Genomic DNA, 18025 nt, shown 5'->3' on the forward strand with positions numbered 1-18025 from the left:
TTTCTGAAACTGGGTTTTATTGCATTCTCTCAGCTTATGGAAGTGGTCTGGGGAAATGAGACTTAATAGAGATGTAGAAGCCACTGGGAGCAAAAGAAAAGGAAAGTGTACTAGAAGGAAGCTGAAATTAAAATGTTATTTCGGTAAATGGCTGCTGTGGTAGAAACAGCAAACAATTTCAATGCGAGTTAATTACTGACCTGTCAGCAAAGCATGACACGAAGGTTGTGCCACATATTACTGGGCTACCACAGCCACAAGCCATTTCCACAGGGGCCCAGCAGACATTGTTCTACCACAGATCAACATAAGATCTTTCCAGGGGATTGAAATGGATTTCTCTGAGAAATAATGCTTGTCTGTGGAGTAGCTATGAGCTCTTAGCAGTCCTGGAGAGTCAATCTGCCTCACGCATGCAGAGATAGCAATAGGATCTGACTATGTAGAGACTTCTTGCATGTGGGGGCAGAAGAGACCTGGCTTTCGTGGGTGGGGGTGACCACGCAGCTCATCTGCTGCACAGGGAAAAAAAAATCAGGCTGACTCTCATAAAATAGGAATTCTCGGAGGGTACATGTGATATCCGCCTCCAAAATAGTTGTCCTCAAAAAGCTCCCAGGGGTAGCCAATGTCATATGAAAAAGTTCATATTTGTGTATGTGAGTGTGCACATATATAAACTGCCCGAAGTAATCTTGTTCTCAGGGGTGATGTTCACTTTTTGCAATCAGAAGGAAACATAAGGGTTATTCAGAAATGGAATGAAAATATGGTGTTTCGTACATTTTTGGAAATCTATATGAATCTCTAGGAATACTTTAATTCTGGACACATGAAGTATAAAAAAGCCCCACTCTTTTGTGTCTCTGACTTGCTGTGAAATACTCACAGTGCACTCACTGGCCCTCACAAACATAGCTAAAGACAAATTATACGTATTTAAAAAAAAAAACAAACAAAAAACGGAGCTTAGCCAGATGTTTTCCTGATGGTAGGTTGGTAAGTTGCACACACTAGCATTAACTGCTTTCCTCAACATGCATTTATTCTCTCTCTCTTGTTTTTCCAAAACCCCATGGGGACACATATCAATTAATTAGGAGAGCTGATATGTTACGTATCTAATGTGGTTGCATTGTGGTCATTTTACTTCCCCCATCTCTGATGGATTTACGTTGGAATCTTTGTTCTCTTAGTCTCCCCTTACATTGGAGTCTGCAAAGGCACTGGGCATGTTTAGGGATACAGGGTCCTGGGATGGCTTTAAACTGCCTGTGCCAAATGGGAGAAGAAAGGCAATGTATTCAAGCCTGTATGGAAACTGCATCCTAGGGCCCCTTCTCTTTTCCATGGCTCAAAGATATCTTAATACATTCTTATTTTTATTGCTGCTGTTGGGAAAGAGATGTCAAAACTCTACTTTCAAACTCAAAAGGGCATGCTGCTGAGCTTCCACATAATTAACAGTGCAAAAAATAATTGGCAGAAGAGCTATGAAATTTGTGATTACATATCATGCTCGCTCCTCTTTGGGGCTTTGCAGGGTGAGAGGGGAAACAGAGCCCAGAACACCAAAGAGTCGAGTCTCATGAGCAGAGCCAACATCTGTGTGGCCCTTATGAAGTGTGTTCTTGCCACACTTCCTGTTTTTAAAACAGGATTCAAAGTGGAACTTCAGCGATACCGCAAGATATTCTTGACTTCTGAGTGCGTACAAAAATCAGAAGTTTAGAGGAATAGTAAAGCCAGGATGGAACGATTTATATTTAAATTTCTAAATTGGGAATCTGGGATTTGGGGGAGAGGTATAAAAATCAGTGGGTCTCGCAGGCACATGCAGAATTGTCTTGATTTTTCCGTATCTTTGTTAGTCATTCATCATTATTGAGTACCACCCGTAGAAAGCATCAGTGTTTTATCATGTGACTTAAGTGAATGACATAGTCGAAGATAAATGGAGGGGAATCTGAGCAGGAATGAGGATGCAATATGAACAGAATTCCTCCAACTGGTCTTAGCAATATGCTGGAGGTACTAAGCCACCCAAAGAAGAAACAAGCATCACTAACATTACAAAATCTAGACAAGTGAGGGCTTATGGAATTGAGTCAAGGGTAGAAAAGTAAAATACCATTGAAAATATCTGTGAACAATTTTGGAATAGTGTAGAAAGACACAGAGCTCTTCATGTCCTTTTGAAGATGCCCTGCAATACACACAGTCACTTCCAGATACTAAGTCATCAGGACCACATGTGCAGATGTGGTACCGCGCACAGGGAACTGAGTCCTCCTCCCTCATCAATAATTAATGAAGAAATTCTCCACAGCCTTTCCTCATAGGCAGATTTGAAGGAGCAGCTCCTCAGTTGAGGTTTGCTCTTCTCAGGTGACTAGAGTTTGGGTCAAGTTGATGAAACTAACCTGCGCAATGGTACAAAGTGGGTAACACAGCCAAATAAAATCTAGTTTCAGCCCCCGAGCTTTCTGTGGCTTCAATTACCTACCGCCAATCATATTCTGAAAGTATTAAATGAAAATTTCCTTAAATAAAAGCCAATCTTAAGTTTGAAGCCAGGTGCTGCTCTGAGATCATGGTGAAAGGGAGTGCTGTCTGCTTGGACACTCTCAAGAACATGAGCCATCTCTGTGAGTAGTGTCTTAGTTGTAATGATACCCACTTACTTATGGCTTGGCAACTCTGTCAGCAATTAGATCCAGTGTTCCACATCTTCTAGTTGATTATGTGGTGCCTAGTGGTCCATCACAGTCCTACACAAGGCAATGTTATAATTACAATCTCTTAATGTGTGTGATTTATAAAATAACCTATATCTCTAACATATCCGCATAGAGGAAAGTATAGCAAGCAATGATGTTCATCATTGTCCAATTTCAGGTGGGTACCAGGAGAAATGGCATATAGTCCCTATAGACAGGGACGACGACAACACAAGGATTGCTGAAGAAAGACAAGAAGCGTGGTGTAGCGAGATATTAACAATGTGAGGCCAGATGGAAGAGGAAGCAGTAGTTGGGGGGGGGGGAAGAGCAAAAACCAAGAGCCATGGGCAGGAAGAGTCATTCAGCTAAGGGAAATCGCTGAAATAGGGAGATTGTCCCTAAGCAAATCATCAGGAAAGCCAGAAGTTTTGCATGTAACCCTGCCTTTTGACAGTAGTACATCACCAGGCAATTTGGCTTTAAAATAAGTATAAGAATGCAATTTGGGGGAGGATACCAAAAGTTGCACAAATGTGGAAAAGCAGCAAGTCCTATAAATGGTGCATGGTGGGACTCTGCAAATACAGTATATAGATAGTCTCAGTAAGAAGACAGAGACTTCAGCATGGATGCATACTTTACTAATATGATAAACTTCCGACACATAGACTTTGAACCCACTGAGTAATGTGGAATAGCAAGCCTTGAATGCACTCAGAGAACTTCACTTAAAAATAAAAGGCCTGTCTAAAGGAAGGTAAAATGCAATTATTTAATGTGAATTGAAGGGTAATACATTACCTCAATTTTTTCCTTCATACCCATTGAAAGAGCTCTTTCTTGTCTGATATTCAAATAGATGAGTTTTACAGCACATTCAGATTGGCATACTTAAAAACATAACTAAGGAATCCTTAGAACAGCTTTCCTCTAAACAACTTTGCTTATTATATCCAAAATGTGATAGAGTGTAACTATTTAGTGTGCACAATGTATTCATTTTGTTACATGAACATGAAACCATCTCAGCATTTAATCAATAAGACAAATATCTCTATCACTCCCACACCGCCTCCTATTCAATAACAGCTAAGCTATTATTGCCCCAACTCTCTTCTTTCTCCTTAAGCATTTGCTCTTTGGGTTTCTGTCCCACGTTGGCCTGCACGTTTTTAGAACACTGTATTAATATGATAGCAGAACAAATGCTCTTCTTTTCGTTTCGAGACAGGTTCTTCTTATATAGACCAGGCTGGCCCAGAGTTTACCACCCTTCTGCTTCAGGTTCCCAAGTGCTGTAATTAGAAATGTGTGAGACCACAGCTATCTACAATGTTTCTAGTTGTTCCACTTTTCCTTGGGACTGGCTTCATTCAGTTGACAGAATGAGTTATTGATTCTTCATCTTAGTGTCCGTGGATAGATTATTCCGTTTGTAAGACGTTTGCTATGTATGTGCATATGTATCTGTAGATGGGTGCACACAAGTATAGTTGCCCTTGGAGAACAAAGGCTTTGAACTCCCAGAGCTACAAGTAAAGGCTGTTGTGAGCAGCCAAATATGAGCAGTGTGATCAGGACTTGGGGCCTCTGAAACAGCAGAGCTCTAACTGCTGAGTCCCCTCGGTCTTCATTTGCATTGTATAGATACACTAGAATTTGCTCCTCTGTATTGCTTTTGGTTGACTCAGGTATACATTTCGCCTTCTTTGCCAGTGTTATTGGGAAAGTCCTTAGTCCCTTTGCATTTATCTCCTCTGTAAAACTTGAATTGAATGCCTATTTCACAGGAGTTTTAGAGAATCAAGAAATGAACTAATGTGACGATTGACTACCATGCATTAAAAAAATTCTGGATACATTTCTTAGTTTTTGTAATTTTCTTTTTTATGGTAGTGTTTCAAAACAGGGTTTCTATGTGTAGCCATGGTTGTCCCGGGACTCACTTTGTAGTGAGAATGACTTCAAATTCACAGAGACCCGCCTGTCTCTGCCTCCTGAGTTCTGGGAATAAAGGCATGCTCCACCGCTGCCCAACTAGTTGTCATAATTTTCTAATTGCTGTTTATTGTTTTCATACTAAAACACATTGTTTTCCCTAGCACAGTGGTACAAATCTCTAACCCAAGCACTGAAGGTAGGGATAGAAGGGTTAGGGACTCTAAAGTCCAAGGAAAATATACAAGACCCTGTCTCAAAACCAAAACACAAACAAACAAAAACCCCCATCTTTGCTGCATATTTTAGTACCGATTTTTCTCGATCTCTATTATGATTCTAATCCCATTTCAAACCCATGGATAACAATACTCTTGATTGTCTAATGTAAGAAGACTTTTGATTTATATTTCCTTTGAGTTATTTTTTCTTCTTGAATTGATGAGGTGTTTCTTTGTCTAATGTTGTACCCACGTGCCCAGTATTGACAGTACCAGGCAGGAAAAGGTCTGAAAGAAGCAGTTGGGATGCTTGATTTGCATCATGAATGTTCTCTTAGAATTAGAAGGTGCACTCACATGAAGGACTTCGAAGGGAGGTGGGGGAGGTGAAGGGTATTCTTCCTCAGGTAATGCTATGCGTCTGCTTTATTCCCCTCACAGCTGCTTCCGTAAAGTGTGCCTGCACAGGGGTTGCCAAAGTTAGACTCCTTCTATGGCATATATACCATAAATAAATAAAATGTATAGAAAAATAAGTAAACGGTGCTTTTCTTTTTCAATATATTCTACTTAAATATTATGTCCAATGGATGTAGCAGAGTTCAGTGTGCAGATGCCAATGGACACAAGAATTTTAATTTCTTCTTGGGGATATTGCGAGAGGGGTCCTTTAGGTCTGTTTGTTTTGCTCTGACACTAATTCTATTTTTCATTCAAGTATCTCTCTCTCTCTCTATCTCTCTCTCTCTCACACACACACATACACACACACACACACACACACACACACACACACAGAGTGCTAGTGGCACACACAGTGTGCATACAAAACTGACAAGGATGAAAAGCCTGTATCCTTAATACTGAAGAGTTGGAACATCACCCTATATGAAAACCTGTTGTATATGTTCTCCTTTTTTAAGATTTTATTTAGCTTTATTTATTTAGTTTTTTATTTATTTAGTTTTTTAACTAGCTCAGCCATAAATACACTGATTATTCTTTCAGATGATAGGGATTTGATTCCCAGGCCTTATGCAGCAAGCTTGGATCTATCTTTACATCCAGTTCCAGGTGATTTGATACCCTCTTCTGGTTTCCATGGGCACTGCGTGAACATGTTGCACAGGCATACTGCAGGCAAAGCACCCACACATAAAAACCAAAATGGTAAACAAATATTTTTAAAAGAATTTATTTTTAAAGGACATATATATGCGAGTGTGGGTTTTGGGCACATGAGCACAGTGCCCATGGAAGCCACAGGAGAGTATTGAATCCTCTGGAGCAGGATTAACTGCAAAAGCTGTGAGCTGCCCAAGGTGGAAGCTGGAAACTGAGATAGCTCTGCAGGAGCAGTAGGTGGTCTTAGCTGTCTTAGTCATCTTTCCGTCCCGACACAGAAGTTTCTAATAGAATTAGAGGTTACAGAGCTAGGAGCTGTGCTTCTTAAAAATGGCTGATGTCTGTGGGGATAGAGGGCAGCGCTGTTAAAAATGAGCACCAAGTGGCAACTGGCTCATCCTACTGAGAACGCTTCAGACCACTGAATTTTAGTGACGTAATGATGAAGAGGCATGTCCACTCACTAACAGGTTTTCATAGGAAGTGTTTCTATTTATAGTAATATAATGTTTTATACTTCACCAGGATAAGCTGTGGTGCGCGGACATCTACAAATTGTGATAACCCTTTGGAAGCACTGAATCCTGTCCACCAAGCTCCAGGAGCAGTTCAAATGAGAATCAAAAATGCCAACAGCCACCACGACAGGCTAAGCCAAACTAAATCCATGATCCTCACCGATGCTGGGAAGGTCACTGAACCTGTAAGTCAAATACTCCAAACATGCCACTTTCTCTGAGCAGACAGATAAAAAGACAGAGAGAGAAAAAAAATGCTAATTAGCTTTGTTTTGTTTGTTTACCTAATGTACACCAGAAAACTGTTTTGTAATGGATTTTATCTTGCCTAGTTATAGTCATAATAACATCCCCAGTTACAAGAGCAGAGCTGGGCCGAATCCAGAGTGATAAAGGGGATGGGGAGCCAGGCTGAAGAGCACCTTTGACTCATTTTAAGGGCCTCTGCTATCATGCTTCAGTGTCATAAAAATAATGAGGTTATGCGAGCATGCGGCGTTTGTACTTCCAAATACAGTACATCACTTTGAAAAGCCAGAGGCTAAAATTAGCTAAGAGTGAACTGAGGGAGAAAAAAAAATATCAACAACTTAAAAAATGTGAAAATCTCTTTCTTCAAATCTCCCCATAATAGAGAAGAGTGGAAAGTGTGGTTTGATTTGCGGTGGGCTCCAGCGGCTGCAATGGTGCGGCTATTTAAGGTTTGGGGAGGAAGCCATTTTGTTCTGATAATGTGTCATTAGAAGGATTTGAAATAAAATAGTTAGAGATGAACTCTACTGCCAATTGTGTCCCTGGCCCTGCACGCATCCTGAGCCACTAAACCCACTGATTACGATGAGTCTCCTCTGGTTAATTTTCCAGCATAATGGTGGTAACTTGCAGCTGAGGCCATAGAATGTTACAAAATTATTTATGCAGTGTTAGCCACTCTTTTGGACCCCAGATCTATTTTGTTTGTCACAGAGAGAGGAGGAGTGAGAGATAAGTTAGCTGGGGACAGACTGTGAGTCCCAGTCACCGTGCAGGAGCATGTGAGCTATTAATTGAGTATTCTGATGTTATCATCGGGGCGTATGAAATATTCAGCTCCCTGAGTGATTCAATGAGGTAAACTGACTGAGTAGACTGTTACCAATCATATTTATTTTCCACTTTTCACTTGCATTTCAAGGGCAAAATTAACCCACAGCAATCTCAGGGGGCTGAGAAATACATAAATTCAATCATTTCTTCCTCAGGTGTTGTAGGCAGACGTAACGTGAGAGAGCCCATGTTGGTACAGGGGTAGTGAGAAACCCATCCTTAGACGAGGTAACTCGTGAGCAAAGCCTTTGCCTTTATTGACTTTCTCATTTACAACGATTGTCTGCTGGGAGGCACAGCACCGTCAGCTGCCTCCGCTTTCAAGCCAGCTCAACTGTTTCTCAACTACGAGCTTGAGACAGTGGTTGGAGTCAATTATCGGACTCTCTATATGTTCCCTCCAGAAGAACTGTACCTTGAGAAAAGTTTAGAAGTTAAGTATATTTAATGATGCCTAGCATATTTTATTGGCTGTGTTTAACAAAAGGCACTATGCCGCAGTTGTTTTTGACAAGCATGAAAACATCACAGCATGAGACCGCAAAAGGAATTATGGAGAGAAATTACAAGTGATCCATCTCTCAATGAATTATCCACCTCAATAGCCCGCAGAACTCAGCTACCAATTAACACCTACTTTATTACATGTTGGGATGTACTTAATAACTTTCATGTGTTTATGCACTATTACCTTGACTGATGCCTCTTGTACAATTAGGCATAATTGGCATATCAATATGCAAAAGTTAAAAGGATTAACCCTCTTAAAACTAATGAGCATTTCTGTATCCAGCTGCTAAATGAGACAAAATTAGCATTTTTTACTTTTGGGCAGGATTTTATCATGCAGTTTCTCATTGTTGGTATTACCTTGTTACATAACTTTAGTTTGGGGGGTTGTAGGCTGGACGGCTGGAGAAAAAAAAAGAGTTTTCCAAAGTTAAATTAGCTGTAATTATCCCAGTTTTTGTTTCCGCATTCTTAGTCTGAGCAATATGGATTCCTCGATAAGGAACAAAAATAAAAGTTACTTCTGGTTATGGGTACTCGGTGCATAATTATATAAAAGGGGGTATGTTAGTGAGGATATGTCATTTCACGGAGGAAACTTGGCTCAGAGAGTCTGTATTGAAAGCCTGCCATGGCAGTAATTTTCTTTCTGTCTCAGTTCTTCTCATCTTTTTTTTTCCCATGCACAATTCTCTGACTAGATACTGACAGAATGTAAAGTATTTTGGCATATTTATTCAAACAAGCCTGTTAAAGTTATCTGCTTGGTTCTTCAGAAGTTGGGTGATGGTGTGAGGTCAAGGGGGAGAGTTCGCATTTGGAAGTGGGGGCGAGATACCCTAAAAATGTGTACGCGTGTTTACACAAAGCAGTTTGTTAGGAGACACACACACACACACATGGTGTCTCTACAAAAGAAACACTACGTACTTGGAGGTCATGCATATGCTGTGTGTCTTGTTCAATAAAAATGTCTTGTTTATAATAACTGTTCATTGGAAAGTCTCATTTTAAACTACTGGACTAACTAATTGCATAAATTGTCAGATAATCCCAGTGATTTCATTATTATTTTTAATGTTTTAGGATAAAATCAATAGACTTTTTCATTAATTCATAATTTCATTTATTGAGTTGCAGCATTTTTATATGACTGTGTACTTATAATATATAATATGTCATTTGTAAGTCTTTTAAGATTCTGAAAATTGAAGGTATTTTGAAATGTTAATGTAGTTTTTCAACCCCCCAGAATTATAAGCAGAGGCGAATTTGGTTGGGAATATGGGGATTTTGCATGTGTTGTTCTCTTTAATCATCAAATAATCAATATCAAAATTTCAAGAGGTTAATTTGATACTCAGGGAACGTTAAGGAGCTAGGACTATTGGATGTGGAAGGATGCAGGTTGCAAGAAAATTGCCTCTCCATAAAAGAAAGACAGAACATTCCAGTTGAGTGGAAAGGAACTCCCTGGTTTCCACAGTGATCAATTGTTCCATGCAGAGGTGCACAGTGAGACCCCTGAAAGGAGGGTGGCTTGTTTTCCAGAACACACTAGTTGAAAAAGCAGTCGGCAAGGGGAAAAAAAACGGAGCAAGGGAAGTTGCCTGTCTAAGGGCAGAAAGGCCAATGTCCAATCCAGCAAAGAGCTAGTGCCAAAGGTTCAGTGCACTTCGAAGCCTATTTATCGTGGGGATGCTCCAGTCTACCAGACAGTTTAAAATAGATATTAATGAACAGTGTAAGCAGTCCAAACCAGGAAGCTGCAAACACAGGATCTGCAGGCTGGAGCCATTTCAGCATTTAATGCTGGTGTCTTCAGCAGTGACAAGCATGAATATTCACCATTCCCATCCCGCAAACCCACAGAAGGGCATTACTACATTCATGGCCATCATGAAGAGGGAAATATGTTTTCACTGATGTTTCGATGAGGACTTAGGTCGAGCCATCCCTGAGTGTTAACATACGAGTTCCCTCTCACCCCCATTAACACACTGCTCCTGGTCTCTCTCTCTTCTCTGTCTCTCATTTCAATGTATTATCAGGAGAAAGAAGAAACAAATTTCTTTTGTTTCTTACTTCTGTCGTTATAGGACACTTGCCAAAGTTGTGGCTAGCCAAAAAGGCAGACATAAAAATCACTACTAAAAATATAAGCCTTCTGTTTAGCAGACTTTTTGAGAAATATTATGAGATTGTAGGGCATGTCCATATTTACTTCAAATCAAGCTTATAGTTAAGTTTGAGGCTTTGTTTGGATAAATTGTCCTGAAGTGGATCCTGATATTTAATTAAAATGACACTAAATCACATTGAATTGATAAGACTTGGCATCTCAAACAAAGGTAATTGCCCGTATTGGTTTTGTGCAAAAATAGCGCTGCTTGGAAAATGTGCAGGCAACACAGACTGTCAAATCCATTTATAGATCAATATGTGAAAACCATTGATCAGGCAGGCATGTGTAACAGTAACACTTTGCATTTATTTGTTGTTTTTATACCACATTAAGGCTTACAGGATTATAGACTTCCTAAATATTTTGACTTCCTCATAAATATATGATCTGTTGCATGTTAATTAAATGAGAGACTGTAGCCATTTCTAAAATTGTTTTTAGTTTGATGATTTCCTTTTATTGCCATGGATCGTATGAACTGAAAATGGATTAGTTTCCGTTTGCATAAAAATTATTAAAGCTTATTTTAATGTGTCCTATTTAATGTAAGATGTGCCTTCCACTTTGCTTTGGAAAACATAGATACAGGCCGTTATTTTCTCGTAGTGAGTGACTGATCTGTTTTTTATTAATTGGGCATTCTCGGTGCACAGGGTAGAATTATTTCCTGACATATTCTGCACACCCTGAAGATAACAGGTCTTCTTGATTTCCCTGATAGAATTTGTTTTCCTTCTTTTCTTTTTTATCTAGCTCCGTGACACAGGCATCTGATCGAACATTACGCAGAAAACAAACTGATCATTTCAATTAAATTTTAAACACACACGACAATGCAATTTGAATTCTATCTTTCTGATTTGAGAACAAGCCTCGTGAACTGTTCTTCTATACTGCATTCTGCAGCTGAATCTTCCTTATCTCATCAGCGTAAGGACAGTGTTTTGTTCCTAATCTTTATTGGACTATTGTAGATGACATTTGTGAGCCATTTTGGTTTATAAGGAAAGGCTGGAGGACAGTGGAGTGAGACTCTCTGCAGATCCAAAGCTCTGATACGACGATGCAATCATGTGTCTTCCAGTGCAATTTTCTTTGCCACTGAGAGGTCAATTCTGTTGAAGAATCTTTTTTGTACCCTCTGTAAACGTTAGCAGGGTTGCTTTCAAGACGGTATTCAGCTTTGTACACGATATTAAAATGCTACAAGAAGCAAGCAAGACATCAGACGTACCAAGTTAAAAAAGAAGGAGACAAGAACAATAAACAGAAACTCCCAGGTTGCCTAAGGTAACCGGTCTCCAGCTGTTAGCAGCCAGGCTGTGGAGGCAGATGAAAAAGTTTGTTAGTCCGAATTCCCACTTTTCTATAACATGCCCCAGAGAAGATTAAACCCCAGCCAGAGATTTCCATCCCTGTCTGTGCCACCCCGTGCCATTTCATGCTGGGAAATCTTTTAACTCTATTTACCAAGTACAAATTGGGGTTCCCAAAAGGTGGGGGAAATTTATGGTCAAATTAAAGAGTCCATACTTCAAAGAATGAGCCAGGGCTCCAGAGTTCACACATGTGGCAAGCATCGTTTTCCTTTCAACTTCAGCACGGAGCTAAATTTGTTTAGAATCTCCTACTGACTGAACGTGGTGCAGAATGTACACGAGATACATTTTTTTAAAAGTTAGTCCTCTGATTACTAATTTGAATCCAAAACTCTAACCTTGTTAGCATCTGGACTTATTTCCATAATAACAACCCCTTCAGAACCTACAAAGTAATGAATAATTGACAACAAATGAAATGTTTTGATAGTTGTCGGCACAAAGCATGTTTAATGTTTTGTGTTGCTTCCTAGCTAATTATGTAGATGACACATTTGTCAGACCTTGACTGCCATTAGAAACGTGTTTCCAGAGGGGAGAAAAACAGGCTATTCATAGAGTAATTAACTAGAATGCTCAATGACCTGTGAGAGATTCAAATCGCTGCCAGTTCAGACATTGTTTTGTTACAGAGCAGAGGGGTAATTAAAATTCCAAATTACAGTCCTATGATGGAGCATTTGTTTGTTGACAGTATACTCTTACTCTAGTTTGTTAATTCTTTTTTAAATTGCTTCTAATCCATTTTATAGCTTTAGTAGTTCGGGCTTTGAATTTACTGACAACTAATATTATGGTACATTGTGCCTCAATGGAGGACTGCCTGCTTCAGTTTCCTGGGAGCACAAGGTGGGTGGGACAGAGATGCTCCCTCCTGAAACTGACATGCAAGGTGCTGTCAGCAGAAGGAATGTCACTGTCGTGAAGCATCTTGTTAAACACTCCGTTCCTTCCCGACTCTGGGTTAGGGGCCGCGGCTCAGTAAAAACACAGTGATAAAAAGGGAAATTTCAACAAACACCTAAAAATGCTGAAAGAGACCTGTCCCCAACAAGAAATGATGGATGAGGATATAGGTACCCAGAAGAAAAGAGAGGAGGTAGCGCTGTGGGGGGCTTGAGGAGTGTGTGGAGACAGGAGTTGGGTTAATTCATGGGATACAGAAGTGCACAGGGAAGCTCAGACACATCACTCAATGTGGCAGTTTTTGCCGCAATGCTTTCATAGCAGGTCAATAACAAACCTGGGATAACAGGTGTCACTTATGTGGCTTCCCGAGGAAGTATTAGAGAGGGCTAAACAAATCTAGAGGGCTAAACTAGCCTAGAAAGACTCAGCCCCAGTATGGCATTTATTTAGGTTGCTGAAAGTGAGAATATAGTTTTATTAAAAAGATCTGACAGAAGTCACACGGTGTTTGATGCAGGCGAGATGACAGAGGCATCCAGGGAGCGCTGATTATCCCGAAGTCACTGTCAGCTAGGATTGATTTTCACTTTCTCCATTTTATGTAACGGTTCCTGTAATACAGCTGACCCCGAATCACGTTACCTTGTCATTTCTCTGCATGGCACAAGAAGAGATGAGCTGAAAATAGCTAGACACCGACCTTGAACTTGCCAGAAAAGTGAGACGTGACAGTGGGGTTTTCTGTAGTTCATGTACAAAGAGGAAGGCACACTGTTCTCTGCTGAGTTCATCACAGCAGCACAAGGGGGCAGAGCAGCACTGGAGATCACAGGTAAGAACTTCAGCACCGTGTGGAGAAGCCGGAATCTGGGAGAGCAGGGATCTGGTTTTTACATCTTCGTGAGACATAAAGGAGAATCACTGATGAATCAAAATCTCGAGTCCCATGATGTTCAGTCAGTAATCTGAAATTATACATTCTAATTGAAAGAGGCTACCTAATATTCCGAGTGCTTTTCCAACCGGTTATCTGCAGTGCATCTTCCTTTATTCATATTTTACCCTACCCACCAAACAACTCCGAACTCTAATCAGCATTAGGAAGAGAGTCTTAGGACACGCTCCAAAGGTGACCTGCCATTTTTAGGAAGGTAAAAGCCAAGATAAAGAATGGGTTTTGCCAATGAATTCAAGTTTTCCTGCATGTTGTATCTTTTCCAGATTTAACATTTGCATTAATTTTCAAAAATCACCTTTTATTAGACCGTGATTACAGGCAAGGTTAACTTAAAACAAGGCATAGTGAATAGTCCTTTACTTCCTGAAGATGAACAATCATTGATTCATAAGTAGGGTTCACACAGTTCTCCGAGTTAGGCAGAGGAGAGAGAAAACGGCAAACAGCAACTCAAATAAACCCCAGGTTATAGACACTTGATGTAATACCATGCCACCTTTGCACGTGTGATGGTTCATTAATATCTTTAAAAATTTTTGTAATGCCTAGATATTTTCTTACATAAAGTAGATTCTGCATATACAGGCTTAGAGCATATGTGAATGCATACTGAGTTCTGTATCTGCATATATAGTATGTATACATATCTATAAAGAAACACCACACAAGTAAGCACATACATATTTGTATTACATGATTTTGTAATCATCTGTATTTCTGGAAAATTATATATATATGTATGTATATATATATATATAGAAGTGTGTATATATATATATATATATATATATTGCAGACAGACATATCAATATAAGCTTATTAATCTGCCATAGGTTCAGCTCACTATGTAGTGGCAATTTTAAGTTTTTAAAAAATAAGTGGAATCTTAATTTATTTTTAGGGCACAATAAATTGGGGGTTGTTCTAGCACCAAAAATGAGTCCAAATATATTTTCAGTACATAGATCATCACAGAATTTTTTAATACCTAGATTTTTGTCCACTGGTACAAGGAATGTATCAGACCTCTGACTTCTGATTTGGAGAAGGGAGTGTGTCAGGGGGCATTTGGATGCTCAAAGGTCTGAAGTGTGCCGGTGTGTGTGTCTGTCTGTCTTTCTGCCTTTGCGTGATGCTGAGGCCTTTTGAGGGAAGTCCTGAGTAGCTGTCTGATAGTCTCACAGACTTTGTCTTCCCACTCCTGTTCTGAGTAGTGGAGTGAGCGCACAGACCTCCAGGTGCCCTCTCCTAGACGCTAGTAAATCCATCCCTAAATGGTTGATTAGCCTCGGCTTCTGAGGTCACCAATGACATAAAGCCGTTGACGGCTAAAACAATTCCCCGGAGTCTGGGTTTGGATTTTACTTTCCTCTCGTCCCTCTCTTCAACTTGCAGGGCTTTTAATAAGGGACTTCACTCCCTGATGTGTTCCGATTCGGTTTATTGTTGCCATCTGTTTAGTTATCCTCCCAGGTTTGTGTCGGAAACATTGGAAGTCTTCTCTCCAGCCTTTGAGTCCCTGTGTTCCTAAAGAGCTGTGGGGAAAGCACATGTCAGTTTTCAAAGAGCATATTAAAACCTGATAAGCAGAACCATCTCCAAACACCGGCGTGGAAGGCTGAGGCATTATTTTGTCCGTTAATGCTTGTTGCAACTCATTAGCAAATGGGCAGCCTCGTGGCTCTGGCAGACGTGATGCCGTCTCAGCTCCACGCAGCCTCCTATGGAGCTTCTCTCAGGTGAAAGATTTTGTGATTCCTATTTACTTTCAGTGCCTTGACAATAAGTTTACGGGGGCAGGAGGTGGGGGATTTGAGCTGTAACAGCACAAGTGTTTGTCATATGTCAAGCAGGTTAAAGGGTGCGCTAATGCCAAAAAGAAGCAAGTGTGTGAAAACAAGAAAGAGGAAAAAATGAAAGGGGACTCAGAATTTCTTTATCTTTCCCTGTTCCCCAGCTTCCCTTAGTCCTCCATTTTTCTCATTACAACTGCTATATTACAGCATTGAATCTTTTTCTGTTTTTTTTTTCCACCCTGAAAGTCAGCATCATGATTTTTCTCCGGTGGACACTATTCTCACATTCTATCGGATGCATTTTCCCTATGCATAATTCTTTGAGAAACAATGTAGTGGCTGACATAGACTAGTTATCAGGTCATATCAACATTGATTTGTATTCTGACATTTGGGTAAAATAGCCCACACGGAAGCAAATCGGTGTGTCAATATCCAGAGGTCACCCAGAAATTCCAACGAGGAATAAATCCAGCCTGCTTACACCCCGGATCAAAGAAGCCAAATAACTGAAAATTAGAAGGAATTTCAATAAGTGACCTTGTTTTTCCTGAGATTCCAAGATGCTCTTATATTATGTTTGATGGTATTCAGAAATGGCAGCCTTGTTTTTATGCACTGCCTTCCCAAGGCATCAGAAACAGAGGTGATCAGAAAGCTGCTCCTTTATGCAGTGTGAGTCGTCACACTGTGTCTAGCCTTATGTTTATACAGGATCTCTGGCATGGAGCAGTAATGGTTGCTCTAAACTTTCCTCTGTTACCTTTGGGCACCTGACCTGCTCTCTTTCCCACAGGGCGAAAGGGAACTACAGTTTCATGTACGCAATGAGAAGGGACATGTGTCTCCTTGAATTGAATTGTCCTGGATCATATCACGTAGCACCAAGTGACCCAATATAGAAAGACAGGAAAACAAAGTGACAGTTTGGTTTAATAGAAACTAACATCAAGAAACCCAAACCTCCAGGCCCACTGCCAGATCACAGAGACTGAGAGTTGGTGTTTTCTTCGTAAATTTGTTTAAGGCACAGTCTTTAATCAGAGGTACAAGGTTAATGAAGATATAAGCCCAGCACGGGTCAGGCAAACTGGGTGTAAGTACTGCAATTTTGAGAATCCACAGGAAAGCAAATCTAGCTGCTACTTGACAATACATCACACTCTGGGGTCTCACCTATTGATCACTGCCCGACAATGGGCAACCCTTCCCAGCGGCTTCCTCTTTCACTATGAATTATTGACAGTGTTAATGCCAATAGCCCACGACCAAATAGACAAGAAAGACATTTAAACTCCTGATGTAGTAGCCTTAACTTCTACGCTATTAAAAGCGGGAGGGAGACAGAGAGAGAAACACTTACACACAGGGACAATGTGACATTCTTGAATTTCTTGTCTACAGCTGAAGCCTATCCTCTCCAAATGCATATTTTTCTTTTTTTAAGTGATCACTAGGTCAGCTCCACCCGTGTATCCTTCGAGTGTCCCCAACTAGAAAGCAGAACAGGCCAGCTGCTCCCATTCACACATTCATTTGTTCATGGGCTTCTTCAACAAACATGTCTTGGCACTTTCTACAAATGTCAGAATTGCTTTGGAAGCAGGGCTACAGAGCAGAGAGTGCTTCTGTCTCCTGGCAGGTTACCTACCTTTGAGTGAGGTTAACTCCTAATCCTTGCGGTCCAGGGCTCAGCCGGCCCGTTTCATGGCAGCAGCGCTGCCTCAACTCTTGGTGCTGTTGCTAGGATCGCCGGCTTTCATTTTGACCCACATGCACGATGCTTGAAAATGGCCAGGGAACCAAGCAATATTCTTTATTTTCACTTCCTGTAGGATGTCTCTCTGTGGTGGTAGATCACAAATAAAATTATTTTTCTTTTTCAAACATGCTTAGAATTGTGGGTTTCCACATGATTTTAAACTCCCGTGTGTATAGTTGGACACCTCTTCTGTGCCCTGTTTGCTGGATGCACACAGGTTCGTGGAGGATGATGTTGACAGCTGATGAAGCTGCTGTTATTCTTATCTGGTTAAAGTATGTCGGTCCTCTTCTACTCACTGTTGAGTTTGACTCTTCCTTTGTACTAATAAAATTAATGATAAATTGAATTGGTGTTAAAATAATACTTTATGGCTAAAAATAAAATATTAATATATTTGTTTGTCTCATCTTTGTTCTTGATTTCAGTACAAACTGAACACAGACCTAATTTAGACATTTACAGAGGAATCAAAACTGTCATGTTCTGGCCTTCTAAAATTTTCACTTGGTTCTTTGCTTCGAGGTTTGGTGGAACTTTATCCTTCAGGTCCTCATCATTTACGAAGTCATGTGGGATTGATTGCAGCTTGTACTCGATTTAACGTATAAGCCTATCAGAACAGCCCCTACCATTAGTGTTTTCCTGTCTAGGGAAGATGAACAAACCACTATCGCCCTTATAATGTGCCACCAATCTTGTGCTTACACTAGATCAAAAGCGACATTATCCATGAAGGAAAGCCTGGACCACAGGGTGAGTCACTGAAGAACTATCTTGAGGCGTATTCCACCCAGAAGGAAGGAAGGAAAAGGAACACTTATATGAGAAATTTATTGAATTGCTTAGACATGCTAGAGCCAAGACACAGTGTTAGTGTCCGTAGGATATTACGATGAACTACTCTGTTAACAG

General features: G+C 40.3%; 1 protein-coding gene across 1 annotated transcript in view; it reads left to right on the forward strand.

The window, feature by feature from the left end:
- The first annotated feature begins 6605 nt into the window (after positions 1-6605).
- Positions 6606-18025, forward strand: part of LOC121433225 (rho GTPase-activating protein 15) — a 565350-nt gene continuing 553930 nt past the window's right edge. The window contains exon 1 of the mRNA XM_041631578.1: positions 6606-6710. Coding sequence (XP_041487512.1) covers positions 6621-6710 — 90 coding nt within the window. The 5' untranslated portion in view covers positions 6606-6620. The remainder of the gene's footprint in view (positions 6711-18025) is intronic.

The sequence above is a fragment of the Microtus oregoni genome, unplaced genomic scaffold (genome assembly GCF_018167655.1).
Source record: "Microtus oregoni isolate MIOR12 unplaced genomic scaffold, Mior012 000037F_ref0000500, whole genome shotgun sequence".
NCBI classification, from domain to species: Eukaryota; Metazoa; Chordata; class Mammalia; order Rodentia; family Cricetidae; genus Microtus; species Microtus oregoni.